The 17,552-nt window shown below is 39.3% G+C and overlaps 4 protein-coding genes across 13 annotated transcripts in view; 2 read left to right on the top strand and 2 right to left on the bottom strand.

Moving 5' to 3' along the window:
- The first annotated feature begins 748 nt into the window (after window positions 1–748).
- LOC114879244 lies at window positions 749–4,557 on the top strand. The gene is made up of 3 exons (XM_029193998.2): window positions 749–1,053; window positions 3,965–4,096; window positions 4,160–4,557. Exons 1-3 carry the CDS (start codon window positions 945–947, stop codon window positions 4,186–4,188), a joined length of 270 nt encoding a protein of 89 aa, XP_029049831.2. The 5' UTR covers window positions 749–944; the 3' UTR covers window positions 4,189–4,557.
- Window positions 4,238–6,883, bottom strand: LOC114879241 (ruvB-like 2). The gene is made up of 7 exons (XM_029193996.2): window positions 6,758–6,883; window positions 6,270–6,383; window positions 5,767–6,201; window positions 5,265–5,697; window positions 4,936–5,204; window positions 4,750–4,855; window positions 4,238–4,677 (listed from the first exon to the last, which is right to left on the bottom strand). Exons 1-7 carry the CDS (start codon window positions 6,761–6,763, stop codon window positions 4,652–4,654), a joined length of 1,389 nt encoding a protein of 462 aa, XP_029049829.1. The 5' UTR covers window positions 6,764–6,883; the 3' UTR covers window positions 4,238–4,651.
- Window positions 6,884–10,320: 3,437 nt separating this feature from the next.
- On the top strand, window positions 10,321–15,812 carry LOC114879296 (glycogen [starch] synthase). Its single transcript, XM_029194097.2, has 12 exons — window positions 10,321–10,564; window positions 11,026–11,182; window positions 11,254–11,438; window positions 11,706–11,902; window positions 11,979–12,171; window positions 12,242–12,504; window positions 12,579–12,789; window positions 12,861–12,997; window positions 13,078–13,210; window positions 13,283–13,669; window positions 13,748–13,954; window positions 14,042–15,812. The coding sequence occupies exons 2-12, from the start codon at window positions 11,044–11,046 to the stop codon at window positions 14,072–14,074; spliced, it is 2,085 nt and encodes a 694-aa protein (XP_029049930.1). The 5' UTR covers window positions 10,321–10,564; window positions 11,026–11,043; the 3' UTR covers window positions 14,075–15,812.
- The window catches only part of LOC114879295 (mitogen-activated protein kinase-binding protein 1), a 54,446-nt gene continuing 51,536 nt past the window's right edge, over window positions 14,643–17,552 (bottom strand). For 9 of the 10 annotated variants that reach the window (XM_046290179.1, XM_046290176.1, XM_046290178.1 and 6 more), the window contains one exon: window positions 14,643–17,540. In XM_046290179.1, the coding sequence (XP_046146135.1) occupies window positions 17,152–17,540 (389 nt within the window). In that variant the 3' untranslated portion in view covers window positions 14,643–17,151. The remainder of the gene's footprint in view (window positions 17,541–17,552) is intronic. The other variant, XM_046290180.1, reaches the window with a different exon arrangement.

A 17,552-nucleotide genomic window follows, 5' to 3' on the forward strand; every position in this document is an offset into this window, starting at 1 on the left:
GCCTCCTCCTCGCTCGTTCACGGCGGAAGAAAAATGAAAATCGTCGGAGAATATCCCAATCGTGTGGGAGATTCGTGTGAAACGCGAGAATCGCGGGCGATATCGCCGTGAAAAACGCATTGTTCGATGCGCGGAGCGGGAGGAAAAGCTGGCGCTAGAAAGAAAGCGACCGGAGAAGATGGAGAGGAAAAGGGAAGCGGACGATACAGCGTTAATTACGAGGCTGGTTGAATCGGTAGTCGGCAGGCGTGACAGGAACGACCTGGCTGCCTGTCCAACAATGGAAACTGGGTTAAAAAGTGAAAGGATCGAGAGAGATTGGAGGAGGAACGACCGTGGCTTCTATTCGGCTTCGCTATTCGCTATTCACGCGACGCGATGTCGGGCCTCGTGGATGCCGCAGGCCACGCCAGCCTTTTCCTATTTCCCTTCTCTCTGCCTTTTCTCCCTTTCTTTTCAACCCTTGTCTCGCAGAGTGGCACAAGTTTGACGCGTGATTTCTGCCTTTACACCGCCCAGACACAATTCGTCTCTTTGAAAAGCAATCGGAGAAATTGTATCGTTGCGGATCGATTCCTTTGAAATTGAAAGTACTCGCTGGATGGCATTAATTACAATTATTTTAATTTCTTTCTCTGCCACTCCTCGGCACTTATTTCCTATAACGCAAGGAAAATATTCCTTTCCAAGTGGAAAACGCAAGGAAAAGTAGGGAAAGTCAAGGTATTGCTCAAGTTTGACTACAAGTCAGCGGAGAGTGGCGATTCTTCGTTGTTTATCCCCAGCTTTCCCCACTCGTGGCAAGTGTTTTCACCTCTTTAGTCTTTGCGCAGCGTAGTGCCGGTCCAAACATCGCCGAGCGAAGCAACGTCGCGCGCAAAGTTCATTCTCTTCGATCGGTGCATTTCGTTTTGCAAAAAAATTATTATTTCTCGCGCGAAATCATGTCAGGTGTTTCGAGGATCCTTTTGGTTTGTTTCCTCGCGATGATCGCGATGACACACGCGAAACCCACGATTTACAAGAGGAATCAGGATAACGTGTTCGAACCAGGTCAGTCAATATTTTAAGATTTTCTTTCGCGCCTTTTTAATGTTGATTTAGAATTTGTTATAACTTAATTACTGACTTAGCGACAGATTGCGACGAATGGAGCTACTTTGAATCTCCTTTCAATTTCCTCAAAAATCGAAAGTCTTAATTTCTCTTTCTCCGATCTCAACGGAGATCGAGGTCTTGGTCGGGCAGGAACATCTCAGACCTACAAAAACTTTCACCTTAATTGTTGCCTCGGCAGATCGATACACTCCAGTTCTTCTTCTTCTATTGACATCTTTACAATACCTCATTTAATTACTAATTGAACGACGTAGATAGCAACTTGGAACGGCTTAGGTAATCGCTAAGAATTCTTCTAACACGTGAACCACGATAAACAGGTGTAGCCTATGATCTAACTACCGATGACTAATTCGTGCAACACCGATGGCACGTTAATTTCTCGAGCCATGTTTGTCCTGTTACTCAGACCGGACCGAGGATGAATGGAAAGTTGACGGACAAATGTATTTCGTTACGTTACAGAATCCGATTGTTCGATGATTCAGATTGGAGGACGCGTTTCGTCGTTGACCAAATAAAGAGCGATCTCGAAAAGTCGGAATTTCCTTGAGTTTGACAGGTGAGAATAACGGAACGGTGATGTCAGTTGGCGAACAGCGTGGGCTTCGATTATAGCGAGGCCATCAGGATACCATCAAAGTAGATCGCGTATTCTTCTAGGCTCTATAAACACGTGCGTCTCCTCCCTTGTTGATCCTTTCTCTCCAGGATCTTCTCCATCACTGGATTCACCATATTTATCAAAACAAAAGATGTATTTCTGGATTTAATTTTGAAATAGATTCAGAAGCCTTGATTAAATTAACAGGTACAGGAAGCGAGGAAGATCAGAAATATACGTTCGGAATGGGCAGGGCTTGTATTTCGAGGGACGGGTTAAGAAAGCTAATTCCATTGAGTTATTAGGTCGTTAGGCGAATCGAGTTATCGGGCGATTAGTAACTTCGAGTTATTGGATTATTAGTAACATTAAGTTATCGACTATTTAATAGCCCTGAGATGTTGCTTCGCTGTTAACACTTTGAGCACCACGTTACCCATATATGGGTGACGCTTGAATTTCAATAGGAATTATTAGAAATTCTTTGACTTACTTAATTGCAAATACTTGTATTAGATACTTGAAATTGTGGATAAAAATATAATGAATTTTCAATGGTTTTAGCGTGGCAGTCAAAGTGTTAATATTAAAATTCCATCAGAGAATTGAAACGCTACTAATTTCTGGGTAATTAACGTCTCTATACATCGCAGCTAATTATTATTCCAAGCAAAATTATAATATTAATCGATCTCAAGGATAAAATGTAGAAAATAAAAAATTTCGAAGCGGCTATTCGTCAGGCCATTAGCACGGCAATCTCAATTCCCCTCTCTGCCATTCTAATTTATGCAATAACGTTAAAAAAAGAAATGACAAACTGCCGCAGCAAACACTTTAAAGATGTTGCGTTCGGTTCACGCGAGCCGCTTCGCGCCTTCTAATTTTCCACTTTGCCTCCGCGACCAGACGAAGATTAATAAACCCATTCCCTCCGTTCTCAGACCCACTTCGTACCTCGGCTATGCAGCAATGGGGATATCTTATCCCGTCGCGAACAGCCGGAAAAGCAAATCTCTAGATCCTCTTTCCACCGAGAAGATAGTCGGTACATCTCGAACGAATCGTCCTTGACTATCCGTACGCGATTAAAGACGAACGGAAAGTAGATCGAAGGCGATTGCAACAATGTTACGGCAAGTGCAATCGTCACGCGAATCAACGATTCGAAAGGATTTACTCGTGCTGCACTGTGATAGTGGAAACGCAGAGGGACATCTGAAAGATATTCGCGTCGATTGTTGCCCTTTCTACTTTGCAAAACACCGTGATTGCTTAACGAAACTTAGCGACGACTTGAAACTTGTTCCGAGTTTGATCAACTCGGAAGTTCAACCCCCTAATGGCGAAATTAGGTCAATCTAAGCGCGTACAATAGGATTTTAATTAAATTTAATATATTTCCTGTATTATTAACTTTCCGTTTATTAAGACACGTAACGATCAGAGACCTATCGATCGGTTTTCTGTCAATAACCGCGGCATCGAGGAGTTTAAAAGGGTATTAATAGGCTTTCAAGGAGGGTACTCTGTTTGTTTGGCAAATACTATAATTGGCTTTGATGTAGAAATATCCGAAACGTGTAAATATTCCGTACTCCATAAAACAACTCATACGATTTAAAAAGAATGTATTTTGTAGTTTTAATATATTCTTTGATCAGTTGCATAAGCTCTTTTGGGACACTCTGTACAATGTTGCATAAAGGAAGACTGGGTAGTATGCTTAATTGGATCGACGAGTCTAAAACTGGTATACCTAAAACCTTCCCTCCTGTTCGATATAAAAAAGAAAAAAAAAGAAACTAAAATGTGTTCGCCTTCCGTTGCGTAACGTTAGCTGAAAATCTTTCAAATACTATATTTACTGTATTCATTTCTGATTGAAAATAACTAACAGATTCTCAAAACTTTCAGCGTTGACTCGGTAAAGGTACCTGAGAATCACTGCGCATACCAAGCTGTATCGGTTCTGCGACTTGCTAGCTGGTATGATAATTAATCCGCGTAAATACCACTCGATACGGTTCAGTATGGCATTCCAGCTGACGGAATAGTTGCGCGATCCAAAACCTTCTAATACCTTCACCGTATACGTGCTCTGACCTTTCGATTTTCCAACGTCAATTCGCGATTCTTCTTTGCTGCATTTCTAACGTTACGTACTCCGCTTACAGTTTTTCTAGTTTCCAAAGAATTTCACCGATTACACACGAGTGTAAAATGCTTCCTTTGTTTCAGTGATGGTACCAGTTTCATCCACGGTAATTCCTCTGCCGGTGTACAAGGTGGAATACGGTTTGGGATTCATATCGAAAGACAAAAAGGCCCAGTTGTCGTTCAAGCCAGAGGGTGGACTAAAATTGATAACGAGTAAGCAGAATGGACACCAATCGATTAAGCAGCAATCGTTAACGTTTGTTAATTTTGTTACAGTTAAGAAGAACCAGGAGAAGAAAACGTAAGGTAAATGGTAACGCATGCGAGTTACCAGCTGACCTCTCCTCGAGTCCATCGCGATAAACTTTTTCGTGGCGCGTTTAAAAGTCTATCGTCGACGATGCAATGGAAATTCGTTGGTGTTGTACAGCAACGTGCGATTGTAACTGTAATGTTGCATCTCATGCAGTAACGGAAACTTCACGCCAAAAATTAATTTACCTCTACGATTAATGTAAGTTATATATATATATTTTTTTTTGGTAAATTTATTGACAGTTGTAACAGATGAACATAAAATCAAAAGTTTTTAAACCAAATCGTAGCAAGTATAAAAACAGAATTTGTTAAGTTTTTGTATTTAATTTGAAATATAATCATCGTTTCTGATATCACGTTCACATGCTCTTGATACTGGGATCCCGGCTGATGAAGTAAACAATCACGAACACTTAACATAAGGTTGTAACGTGTATAATTTATTTGTAGTTACGATATTTCCATCGCTTCATCCGCTGGAACATAAAAAGATTCCATAAAGAAATATGACTAACATAACATAATTTTTATTTGCCGGAGTTACTTACGTATTTCATTAAACAGGAAGTCGTCTTGGTATTCTTTGAGAAACTGCGTTGATCTATTTTCATCGAGAAACAGTGAATAAACACGCTTTACGTCATCTATATTAACCTGAAAGAAATGTTAACAAGTTACGAGAACTGTTTTCGTGATTGTTCAAGGATACAAGGTAAATTTGACGAAGAAATTACTTCGGTACTTTTTCTTCGTCTACTGACGAGAGAAGCGGTGGTAATTAATTGAATCGCGTATCTTAACGACGTTTCTAACGCTATTCTAGTAAGAACTGTTAAAGCATCGTCTGCCATTTCGCAATCTTCTTCCTCGCATCTTATCTTTAAGATTTCCTTCAATTCCTTTTCCTGATACGGACTCGTAGGGACAATAATCATACGATCCAACAAGTCTATTGGAATACCATGAGGACTTTTGTAGTTTGTTCCCCTGATTCTTGTTATACCTGCAACATCCGGCAATTAATCTTGCGTGAATTAAAATGAAGCAAAGTGAAATGGAATACCTCTATTCGTAGCCATAATCACGACAGGTGCCATTTCGTTCTCGAGCGCACGGTTAAGGAACGAGAAGCATTCGATATCGAGCATGTGAACCTCGTCGATGAACAAAACACCCGGAACGATTTCCGCTTTTCCTTCTTCCCGCCATTCGGCAACTTTGGCGTTTATTTGATCTCGTACTTCTGATTTAATCTCTCCTGTATCACCAGAGAATAACGCAAGAAATCCGTGAGTCCTACTGTTTATAACGTCGACTTCGTGCAACGTTACTGTATGTACAACTTCTTTGCGTTTTTGTAACTCTCCCTCGGGACATTGTACAAAACGCGTTTGCGAGCCGGTTGCATCGTAGTCCCGAGCTCTGGTGAACGATCGACCGAGTCTATTGATCTTTCCTGTGGCTTTGTCGATCGTTATTACGTCACCGGCTTGTACCTGAGGTAAAGAAATATTTTACAAGCAGTTCAACGATCGAAACCTAAGGAAAAATCAAAGAAAACATACTTTCTCTTTCATTAAGCTGTCAATCATTTTATTTCCCAGATCATAGATCGTTTCCATTTCTGTTGTTTTCAGCGTTAGTTTACCAACTTTAGCACCAACACCTGTGGCAGGCCTATCCACTTGAATTTCAACCACTTCACCCTCTATAATTTCTGTCTCCTCTTTGATTCTAACACCAATAGATTTTCTAATGGCTTGAGTCAGAGCTTCGGTTTTACTCATCTCTAAGGAATATATTTCAGAACCTGCCATTGAGGTAAACGGAGTATCTATTCCTAAAGCTTGTGCCATTCCCATAGCAATGGCAGTCTTTCCAGTGCCAGGTTGACCTGCCAACAGTATAGTACGTCCTGCTATCTTACCATCCTTAATCATTTCCAAGACAACACCGGCAGCCCGGCGTGCCATCAGCTGGCCAACCATACCCTGTGACACCTAAGAGATCGCATTCAATTAATGTAGGAAATTATAAAATGATAACAAGTAATAACAAAATATATTACATGACGGGGTTCTAAGCTATCATCTAATCCTAAGCCTCTAATATGGGAATGTGCTCCAATTCTTTCTATCCTAGTGATTTCACGGACTTCTTGTACTTTTGCAGCTGCAACAGCCTGAAATAAAAATACAACAATCTTAGTATAGTACAATAACATCCTACATTCAGTATGTAATTCACACAGAAATAGATCAAACTCATAGTTGCCATAACAACCAGCCTCATATGCATTGCACAGAGGTAAAAAAAAATCTTACAACATATATTAAGATTATGTTATAGTTTTCATTATAATACATAACTAAATAAAACAATGCACTTAATAAATATTTAGATATTTAAAAATATAAATACATCCACTGCATATAGGTTAACCGGTAAAAATTTAGAAGTATTTTATCGACGAACGCGTTACCACCAATTACAGTATTAAAGGCTGTAAATTCTTAAACAATTATAATTTTTAATAAATCATAATCAAATATTTACCGCCATGTTTATTGTTTCTCCACGTGTTTTGCTGTAAAAAGTCAATCACGCTAAAACCAACTAAAACAGTGACTACAGATCCAACAAGATTAGACATATGACTTTGTTCAGAGAGCGCTGCCGATACATCAGCGTCCCTGAGACCAGAGATGCCAAAATGCTGTATGCAGTGTCACTGGTACTGAGGGGTTTCTGACACCCCAGTTGATATCCACTGGTACTTCGCGGTCTCTGACACCCCAAATGTCACACATGTGAGCCGAGATTTTATTTTCTGCGAATAAACTTCTTAGGAGGACGAACGTGTTGGTTTTATTACTTCCGTCTGCACCCTTTATATCTCTGATACCACTATATCTCTGCACCCTTATATCACTGCATTCCTTACATTCCAGCAACCCTTACATCTCAGTATTCCTAACATCTCTGCATTCTTTTCATCCCTACATTACTTACATCGCTTCATCCCTTATATCCCCACATTCCTTACATCTCTTTATCCCTAACATCCCGACATTCCTGACATGTTTTCATCCCTTACATCCCTGCATTCCTCACATCTCTACATCCCTTACAACTCTGCATTCCTTACATTCCTGCCTTCTTTATATCCCAACATTCCTTACATCCCTGCATCCCTTACATGCCTGTATCCTTTACATCCTTGTATCACTTATATTCCTGCATTCCATACATACCAGTACCTCTCAGAAATTGAGTTGAAATTTTTGTGGCTCTAAGGCCTGCAATTTTATACAAATTTAGTTCCTTTTTCCAAACCCAGAGGGCGCTGATTCGACATCGAAATTTTAGTTCACATTTTTGCCGCTAGAGGGTCAAAAATTGAGCAAAATTTAGTTCCTTTTTCCAAAACCAGAGGGCGCTGATACGACATCGAAATTTTAGTTCACATTTTTGCCGCTAGAGGGCCAAAAATTGAGCAAAATTTAGTTCCTTTTTCCAAAACCAGAGGGCGCTGATTCGACATCGAAATTTTAGTTCACATTTTTGCCGCTAGAGGGCCAAAAATTGAGCAAAATTTAGTTCCTTTTTTCAAAACCAGAGGGCGCTGATTCGACATCGATTTTTAGTTCAAATTTTTGCCGCTAGGGGGCGCTGTTTTTTCGAAATTTTCGCGAAAATAAAGGTAAATTACCTTTACTTACCTGTACTTACCTTTACTCACCTTTACTTACCTTTACTCGATGCAGTCTTTATAATATATTTATTATAAGGGATGCAGATATGTAAGGAATGTAGGGATGAAAAGAATGTAGGGATGAAAGGAATGCAGGGATGGAAAGAATGTAGTGATTTAAGGGATGAAGAGATGGAAGGAATGTAGGGATGAAAGGAACGTAGGGATGAAAGGAACGCAGGACTGAAAAGAATGTAGGGATATAAGGGATGTAAGGAATGTATGGATGAAAAGAATGCAGGGATGTAAAGGAATTCCGTAAGGGTCCGGGGCTGGGCCCCTAGTCTCCACTGCACGTGGCCCGAGGAGTGCTGGCATCGGGTGTGGCCCCCGATGTCGGCGGAGTTTGGCACATGGCGGAGGGTCAAAGGACCCTCCCTGCCGCCCTGCTGCAGGCCACCGTGGTGGTTTTAGTGGGTAAAAATCCCACACTACCTCCGGCCCCTCCCCAGGGGGGCTGAAGGTGTCTTTCTGAAGATTTCCACCACGTTAAAAAAAAAAAAAAAAAAAGGGTATTTAAGGGTTGCAGGAATGTAAGGAATGCTGGGATGGAAGGAATGCAGCGATGTAAGGGATACTGAAATGGCCTTGGCCTGTAATGACGGATAAAATTATATAAATAACTGGAAAAAGTAAAATAAATGGGGTTCTCGGTTGAGACCCAGAAGAGGGATATAATCATACATGTTATTCGCCTTCGATTAGCTTATTTAATAAGCAAAAAAAAATAAATTAATTAAATTAAATAAACTGTGGAAAAAAATTATACTGATTGTCCCCTCTTCATACGGACCTGGAATTATCGAGGGGTGTTAGGGACGCCGCTGCGCTAATGACACCCTCTGCGTACCGACCTGATATCATATTGGGGTATTAAGGACCCCAAACGCCGGTGACTATCTTTGTATACCAGTGATATAGCATCCGGGGTGCCAGGGACCCCTAAGCACCCGTGACTATCTCTGCATACCGACATGGTATCATCTTGGGGTGTCAGGAACCCCAAAGCACCGGTGATAGTGTTCGGACACCGACATTTTGGCATCCGGGGTTTCAGGGACCCCAAGCACCAATCACTCTGCTTACCGACTCTTTGGCATCCGGGGTATCTGAGACCCCGAGGCACCAACAACGCTGCATACCAATATTAAGCCAAGGGGTGTCAGGGACCCCGAAGCAAATAGCGAAATATAAGACCTAAAAACGAACAAATCGTGAAACTCACTTGTTCGGGATAGTGATGGCTTTGACCGGATCTAGCGAAATATAAGAACGAAAAACGAACAAATCGTGAAACTCACTTGTTCGAGGTAGCGATGGGTACGACCGGATCTGTAGCGCATGCTCACTACAATTATTTATTATAAAACAAACTTGTAAATAATTGAGAAATTATTCACTCACAAACAATGAAAATGGTATATTTGTAAATGACAAACGATTTCCAATCAATTACAGTTATCAATTATCACAAAATCTGTTTATTATAAAAAATTACTGAAAAGTTTCGGCTCACATCATGATTGAGATAAAACTGCTAATTACAAACGAAATACACTAAGAGAAATTAAAAATAATCATATTTTATTATTCCTTCCCGCTAGCTTCATGTACACCACATATGCTTCGGGGTCCTTGACACCCCCGATACCACCCTGCCGGTATGCAATCGCTTGTACCTCGGGGTCTCCGATACCCCTGATGATACCAAGTCGCTATGCGCCATCGATGCTTCGGGGTCCTTGACACCCCAGATGCCACCCTGCCGGTATGCAATCACTTGTACCTCGGGGTCTCCGATACCCCAGATGATACCTAGTCGCTATGCGCCACCGATGCTTCGGGGTCCTTGACACCCCATGTGCTACCCTGTCGGTATGCAATCACTGGTACCTCGGGGTCTCTGATACCCCAGATGATATTGGGTCGGTATGCAGAGACCACTGATGCTTCGGGGTCTCTGACACCCCAAAACTAAATTTTGCCTTAGACAAAAGGTAAATTAAATATAAAATAAATGTAAATAGATCCCTTAAATAACATTTATAACAAATTTAGCGTGATTTACATTACATTTGATTTATATTTAGTAGACGAACAATTAAAACTTATAATTGTATAATTGAAACTACTATTTAAATAATTCGAATTCTCCTTCAGAAATTTATCCCAAAAAATGATAATTGTAGCGCAATTTGTATACATGTTCTTTATTGCCAAAGTAAACTCTATTAGCAACTGCATCGGAATGTACTTTACTTCTTTTTGTATATATTTCGGTGGTACATACGTAAGTACCCGCGTCATCGGAAGGAAAAGACTGATCGCAAGCCAAAATGATTTCATAGCCGCTCAAACATTCAGATATCTCGTGCCATCTGTGGTTGCGACAGAAATACAAGCAATGTGTTTATCAGTGAATCGTCGAAGATTCATCGTCGGGTTCAAAGTAGGGCAAGAAGCCGACTCGAGCCCCGTTGAGCCCTTGTGACCTTTCGTAGTTTGTGGTGACCTTCACGCGAGGTTGACTGTGGAGCTGCTCGTACATCCATCTACTTCTCCTCTTCGTCTTTTCCCTTTTCTATTGTGAAACATTATTACAAGGAGAAGTAAGTAAACTTTTCATCTCTCCGTTCATACCTCGTTTTCGGCAAGTGTCATGGAAGATCTCTTTCACTGTGCGCTTCAATGGAACCGGCATACAGCTATAAAATACCATGCGCTGTCATTGACCTCCGATAAACTCATTGAACACTCAACGTGCTTCTTTTGACAATGATATTTCGTCAATGAACTTGTACTAAAAAATTTAACACGCGGCAATTGAAATTCTACCGCCCTGATCTTCATCTTGAAATAAAAGAATTTGAAAAATCGTCTCAGAATTAAATTTTTAATTTACATTTTTATTCAATAAAATAAAAATATTTTTAAAATTTGAAGCATACATTTAAAAATTCATTGAATAATTTAAAAAATAATATTATATTATATATACTTCAATTTCTCTAAAATACTATATTGCATCAATGTAAACATTCATTGATTTAAATTTATTATGTAAATATAGACCTTAAGAGCCAGCAAAATGTCAAGGGAACGTGTATCTAGAAGATTTTACCGTATGGACAGTAGTAATGATTTACTTGAATTTATGGATCGTGGATACAGTGCACAACATGAAAATAGATGGAATTTTGAAGTTGCATGGGAAGCTGCCAACAAAGGTATACAAAATTTAACAATTCACAATAGAACTTTAAATTTATTATACTTATTTTTAAATATTTCATTTCAGTTGGGGGTATATACACAGTAATAAGGTCCAAAGCTTTTGTTTCAACTGAGGAAATGGGAGATCAGTATTGTCTTATTGGTCCATACAAAGAAACTTCAGCTAGAACTGAAGTTGAGGAAGCAGACTTTCCAAATAACAATCCATTGCACTTAGCTGTTCAAGTTTTACGTGATCAAGGATTTAAAGTAGGTTTAAATAAAGGGTGAAAAAAGGGTAGCAGAAGGAAGTACATAATAAAAAGTCAAAATCTTATACTTCCAATGCTAAAGTAGTTTATTCTGTGCCAAGAATAATGATTTGGCTGTAGTCCAGATACAAGGCCAGAATTAATTCAAGGGTAATGGTCCTATATGTGAATTATGTAGTTATGTGCTTCATTCTGTTTTCTACAAAATCTTTAAAATGTTAAGAATGGCTAAGATTTATTTCATAAAATAAGAACTCTTATTGAGGTGGTAACAGGAACATGGCTGGTTGATGGAAATCCACAAATAATTCTCTTTGATATCGGAAGTGCAGCATGGAAGCTGGATGAATACAAGCAAGAATTATGGAACACATGTCATCTTGGTATTCCTCACCTCGATATAGAGGCGAACGATGCCGTTATTCTCGGTTATCTCGTTTGCCAATTTATCACTGAATTTAGGTAAACTTTATATTACACGAAGCCTAACATTTATTTCTACGCCCTGTTACACTAAGAACGATTCTTTCCGTTTTAGAAAAGCTGCAGAGGGATACTCAGATGTTCCACCACGTGTAGTCGTACATTGTCACGAATGGCAAGCTGGTGTCGGTTTAATTGCATTAAGAACTAGACACGTGGATGTAGCTACGGTTTTCACTACGCACGCTACGCTTCTTGGTAGATATCTTTGCGCGGGAAAGACTGACTTTTATAATAATTTAGATAAGGTATACTCGACGATCGCAAAGAGCATCGAAAAGATAATAGAATTGGTATCTCATCTAGATTTCTTTCTAGTTTAATGTCGATGAAGAGGCAGGAAAGCGACAAATTTATCACAGATACTGTATGGAACGTGCGGCTACGCACTTAGCGCACATATTTACGACTGTTTCGGACATAACAGGTTTCGAGGCCGAACACTTGTTGAAACGGAAACCAGATATAATTACGCCAAATGGTCTGAACGTGAAGAAATTCGCGGCAATACACGAATTTCAAAACTTACATGCTGTTAGTAAAGAAAAAATACACGAATTTGTTAGAGGACACTTCTATGGGTGTGTATCGCCAATAAGATTTTAATTAACTGTTCTTTCTTCGTATTAAACTTAACACTTGTATATCGTTTCAGTCATTATGATTTTGACCTGGATAAAACTTTATACTTTTTTATTGCTGGACGTTATGAATTTGGAAACAAAGGAGCCGATATATTTATCGAAGCTTTAGCCCGATTAAATCATTACTTAAAATCATCTAGACCTGATACCACTGTGGTGGCTTTTCTTATTTTCCCAGCGCGCACCAATAATTTTAATGTAGAATCGTTACGAGGTCATGCTGTAAGTTAACAAATCCCTTCTATTTGAATAAGAAATGATTATTCATAAGTAATTTAATTTTCCCATTGAAGGTTACCAAATCATTGAGGGACACGATTAACGACATACAACAAAAGATAGGAAAACGTATGTACGAGTTGTGTCTTTCTGGTCGCATGCCTGATGCGCAAGATCTTTTACAAAAAGAAGACACTATCAAAATTAAACGGTAGTACACGATTTCAAATCAACGCGATCATAAATTGTAGCCAAAGCATAAAGAATTTTAATTCTAGCTTTGTGTTGTAGGTGTTTGTATGCTCTACAGAGAAACGGACTACCCCCAATTACTACCCACAACGTGATCGATGACTGGAACGACCCAGTTTTAAATTCTATCAGAAGATGCAATCTTTTTAATACAGTTAATGAACGAGTTAAGGTAATGGCAACATACGTTTTTACATAACGTATAATAATTACAATTAATATCAATTACCGTTTCACGTTGTAGATAGTATTTCATCCAGAATTTTTATCATCGACAAATCCGTTATTCGGTCTCGACTATGAAGAATTTGTAAGAGGGTGTCACTTGGGAGTCTTCCCCTCGTATTACGAACCCTGGGGCTACACTCCAGCGGAATGTACAGTTATGGGTATTCCTAGTATAACTACGAATCTATCTGGTTTTGGATGCTTTATGGAGGAACATATAGCCGATCCAATGAGTTACGGTATTTACATCGTGGATAGAAGATTCATTGGTCTGGAGAATAGCGTTCAACAACTTGCTCATTACATGTTCGACTTTGCACGACTCAGTCGCCGGCAGCGTATCATTCAAAGAAATCGTACGGAACGTCTCAGCGATCTTCTTGATTGGAGAAACCTTGGCATCGTTAGTTCACTCTATTCTTATCTTTTTTTTTGTATTATTTTCTAATTGGATTAGTTTTAATTTAAAGATTATTTTCAGTATTACCGTCAAGCCAGAATCCGAGCTTTGATAGCCGTGTATCCGGAATTAACTTCTGAGTACGCTGAAGGTGGAGTAGGTCGTTTCAGTTATCCCAGGCCTATCAGCGAGCCGCCATCGCCCTCTTCTTCCAGACACACTACTCCTGCTGCCTCGGTTCACGGTTCCGACGACGAAGACGAAGACGAAGTTGACGAAGAGAAAGAGGTTTCTAACATTATCTGTTGTTTTGAAATAAATTTCATAATTTTCATTCCGTTTCGAATATTAAACTATTATATTTTCCCGTTACAGCTGGCGGAATTGCGTCAAACAAATGGCAGATAAATGTTAGAATAATGAAAAACTTAGCATGGTAAACGATAACTCACATTAGATGAAGACGTGGAGACTTTGCAATAATAGTGCCAACAATTTGATCAGTATGGTCAGATCCTCCATGAAAAGTTAATTTTTAAGCTACTCATTGTATTTCATTCTTGCCTTTGCTCGTCATATTATCCTTTTGTTACTTCTATAACGACAGATTTGCGAAAAATTCAATCACAACAAAATAACTGTATGTACAACCAGTATTTAAACGCGACACTCAAAATCGTTACAAGTAAGTCTTCCACGAATCATGCACCCCGCGTTTTGAAATAGTAATATTGTTGTATTTTGAGAACTATATTTGATGTTATATATATGCGTATATTTACCCAGTGTTCCTATTATATGTAGAGGCAGCTATATTTTTGTGAGAATTAGCGCGCGAAGAAAAGCTACTCATGATTTTTAATTCTCGAAACACCACGATGATCTACCACTCCTCCTTTGTGATTCCTATGGGTTGATCTTATTGTTTTCTGAAAATGAAACTTTCGAACGCCCTCAACAATTATCGGCGACTTAATCAATTTGTAAGAATTATTATATTATTAATTATTAACGTAATATACAAAACAAAGTGCTAAAAAGTTACATTCTCTTTTGCGGCGAAATCATTACATTTGGCATTTCACGATTACCAAAACTGTCTTGTCTTCTGCAAAAAAATTGTTCAAATAAATATGTACATGATTCAGAAACGAACAACATACTACATAACAATACGCCTTAATAATAACAAGTACAACAATATACAAAGCCAGTAAATCAACATTTTTTTTTTTTGCGATCAAGTTAAAAGTATTTCAATGTCTTTGATGGTTATTACACATGAGAGAGAGAGAGATAAAGAGATAGTGAAATTTTGGAATGGTTCATTACCACGTGAAGCTAGGTAAACACGAGGGGATGCATATGAGATGAGATTCGACATTCGTTCCATCCTTTTACGTACGCCTTCACGGTTAACAACGACGATGTATCATTACAAAAATCCTGACATCTAATATAAAACGTTCGAATTTCTAAAATACACGATGATGATATATTAAACGCGATCGACACCTTCACCGTCGAAGCCAAGCGTAGGCTTCGATTTTCTAAAACGATCAGGTTCAACGGCATAGCCATTGTTAGTTTCTGTAACACTAGAAGCGATAATCGATACCTTTTTGATCTTACTTATCGGCCTGATCGTCGGAAAGAAAAAACAAGCGGCAAAGGTGTCGATCCGTATCATGCAGGAATAACGTCACCTTCATAAAAAAAATTATTTCTCGCGCCAAAAAAGAATATACGAAGAACAACGGAACACAATAGTACTTTCAATTAAGAAGAGAAGCGAAAAAGAGAAAGAAATTCTGTAAAGCAATACTGAATTACAGTTAGTCATAAGATTGTTTTTAACCTAGTTGTCTTATAAATTATATAACCGATAAGAGACAGTTTAGATTCGCGTAAAGGATACTAAAGATATGTTACACGTGTATCAACAAGAATTAATTCGTACGCCTAGGAAAGCAGTATACGTAAACGATGCTGGTTAAACCTAAATGGCACGTTTTATACAATTACATACAGAATCTGAGAACTTTACACAACAAAGGACAATGGAGAAAGTAACTACGATTTATATAAAAAAAAAAAGAACCGACAAACGAAATCACGTGTGTTTGTAATAAAATCGTTACTAATACGTGTTCTCGTAATACTTTGATTCCTCGATACAATTCCTTCCTTTGAAACCTAAGTAAAGCCCGTTTTATTTTTTTCTTGCTCTTGTCGAGCCGCAACGTTTCAACGAAAGTTTTCTTTGCGACTCTGGAACTTTTTGCCATTCGCCTCGCTCGACGGTATTCACGTGTAAAAATATTTGTAATTTCTATGAGAAAATATGCAGTCGCTAAATGTAGTAGTTTTCATGTGAAATTAATTTCGCTACTCCTAACGCGCGTGTCTTCTGCGAACGAGAAAGTTGGTAGGAGAATAATGAACAATCGCTTGTTTCATTCAAAATTTGAAAATAGAAAATCGCGTGTTCAGGTTTTTCGACAAACGTGAATCGGACAAGGGGTCTACAAAGCCCGCCTTTTCTCTTTTTTTTCAATTAAACTAAACTAATTGCAAGGTAATTTCTTTTCATACCGGCAAGTTTACACATCGCTTACTGCATACTTTGGTTTTTCGTTTTAATTATGTTTTGTCGAAGCTTTGAAACGTCAGGGAAGGAAGGGAGGTTCCGTTTTTAGACCGTAGGCAGAGACAACCTTTGGTTACACAACAAGAAGACTAATATTATGATATAATATCCCGCAAATAGTCGATAAATATATATATAATATATATTTGCCTGGAAACTAGTCTAAGAGTCTTTAGTTAATTGGCATTTCAGGGCGTATGGCCTCAAGATACGAGTGAGTTTCACGCAGTCAATCTTTCGTTTCCCTTACTTTTCTGCTTTCGCTTCAATGGGAGAGGAAAAGAGAGGGTTCAAGGTACCCGCTCCTGTCTCTAATTAGCCCGTTCGAACTTCCGCGAATCTCGTGGACCTGTTTGCACGAAATTGCCGGTAAATATTCTACTAACTTTGGCTACAAACACCGTCCAGTACACGATGTAACGATACACGATCATTCATCGAACAACTTTGACTTCTAACGTTTTCAGAAATTTTTCAAAACGCTTCACGATTGGATTAAGAAAAAAAAGGAATTGGATCAATTCCTTCCTTTGGCTCGCAAACAGCTACGCGTTCAACAAAAAAAGAAAAGAACGAAAAAAGATCTATATTCGAGTTAGAACACGTGCTGTTTACGCTCGATCCTGCTTAATCGTGAAATTACGTATCCAAATTCAGAAACATCGAGAGACCATAACGAAGGAGCACGCGTGTCTCGATGCATTCTTCTTCAGGGCATGTATACAAAGACCGAGAGGCTGTACACGTTGGTACATACGATAAGTAACTGTGCACCGCGGCTGGATGTCCTGATGGTTCTCCCCTTGGAGAAAACTCGTGTAAGGTGGACGGATTTTTACGTATGGCTCGATTGCGTTCCTCCCATTATTTGCTGCATCATGCTTAAAAGCATCTCAGAGTATTGCTGCATCATATTGACAACTTTTCCTTGATCTTGACCGGCGAGTAGTTCCTGGAACTTGGCAGTAGCTTCGTTCATCGATACGTTGTCCCCGCTGGCCGAACCGTCGTTGTGATTATCGCCACCGGAGGAGACAACCAGTCGCAGGGTACGCATCGTTTCGTTTACCGACGATTCAAGCCCTCTTAGCATCGTGTCCCTGTCGATGGTACCTCTAGACGGATCGTCTTCGTTATCTATCGTTAAACGCTTGTACAACTGCACAACATTGTCCGCCGTTCGCGTCAGTTCGTCCGCGATTGTGTTGCACAGTTGCGTGGACACTGCAAGAGGGA

Source organism: Osmia bicornis, chromosome 2 (assembly GCF_907164935.1).
Source record: "Osmia bicornis bicornis chromosome 2, iOsmBic2.1, whole genome shotgun sequence".
Classification (NCBI taxonomy): domain Eukaryota; kingdom Metazoa; phylum Arthropoda; class Insecta; order Hymenoptera; family Megachilidae; genus Osmia; species Osmia bicornis.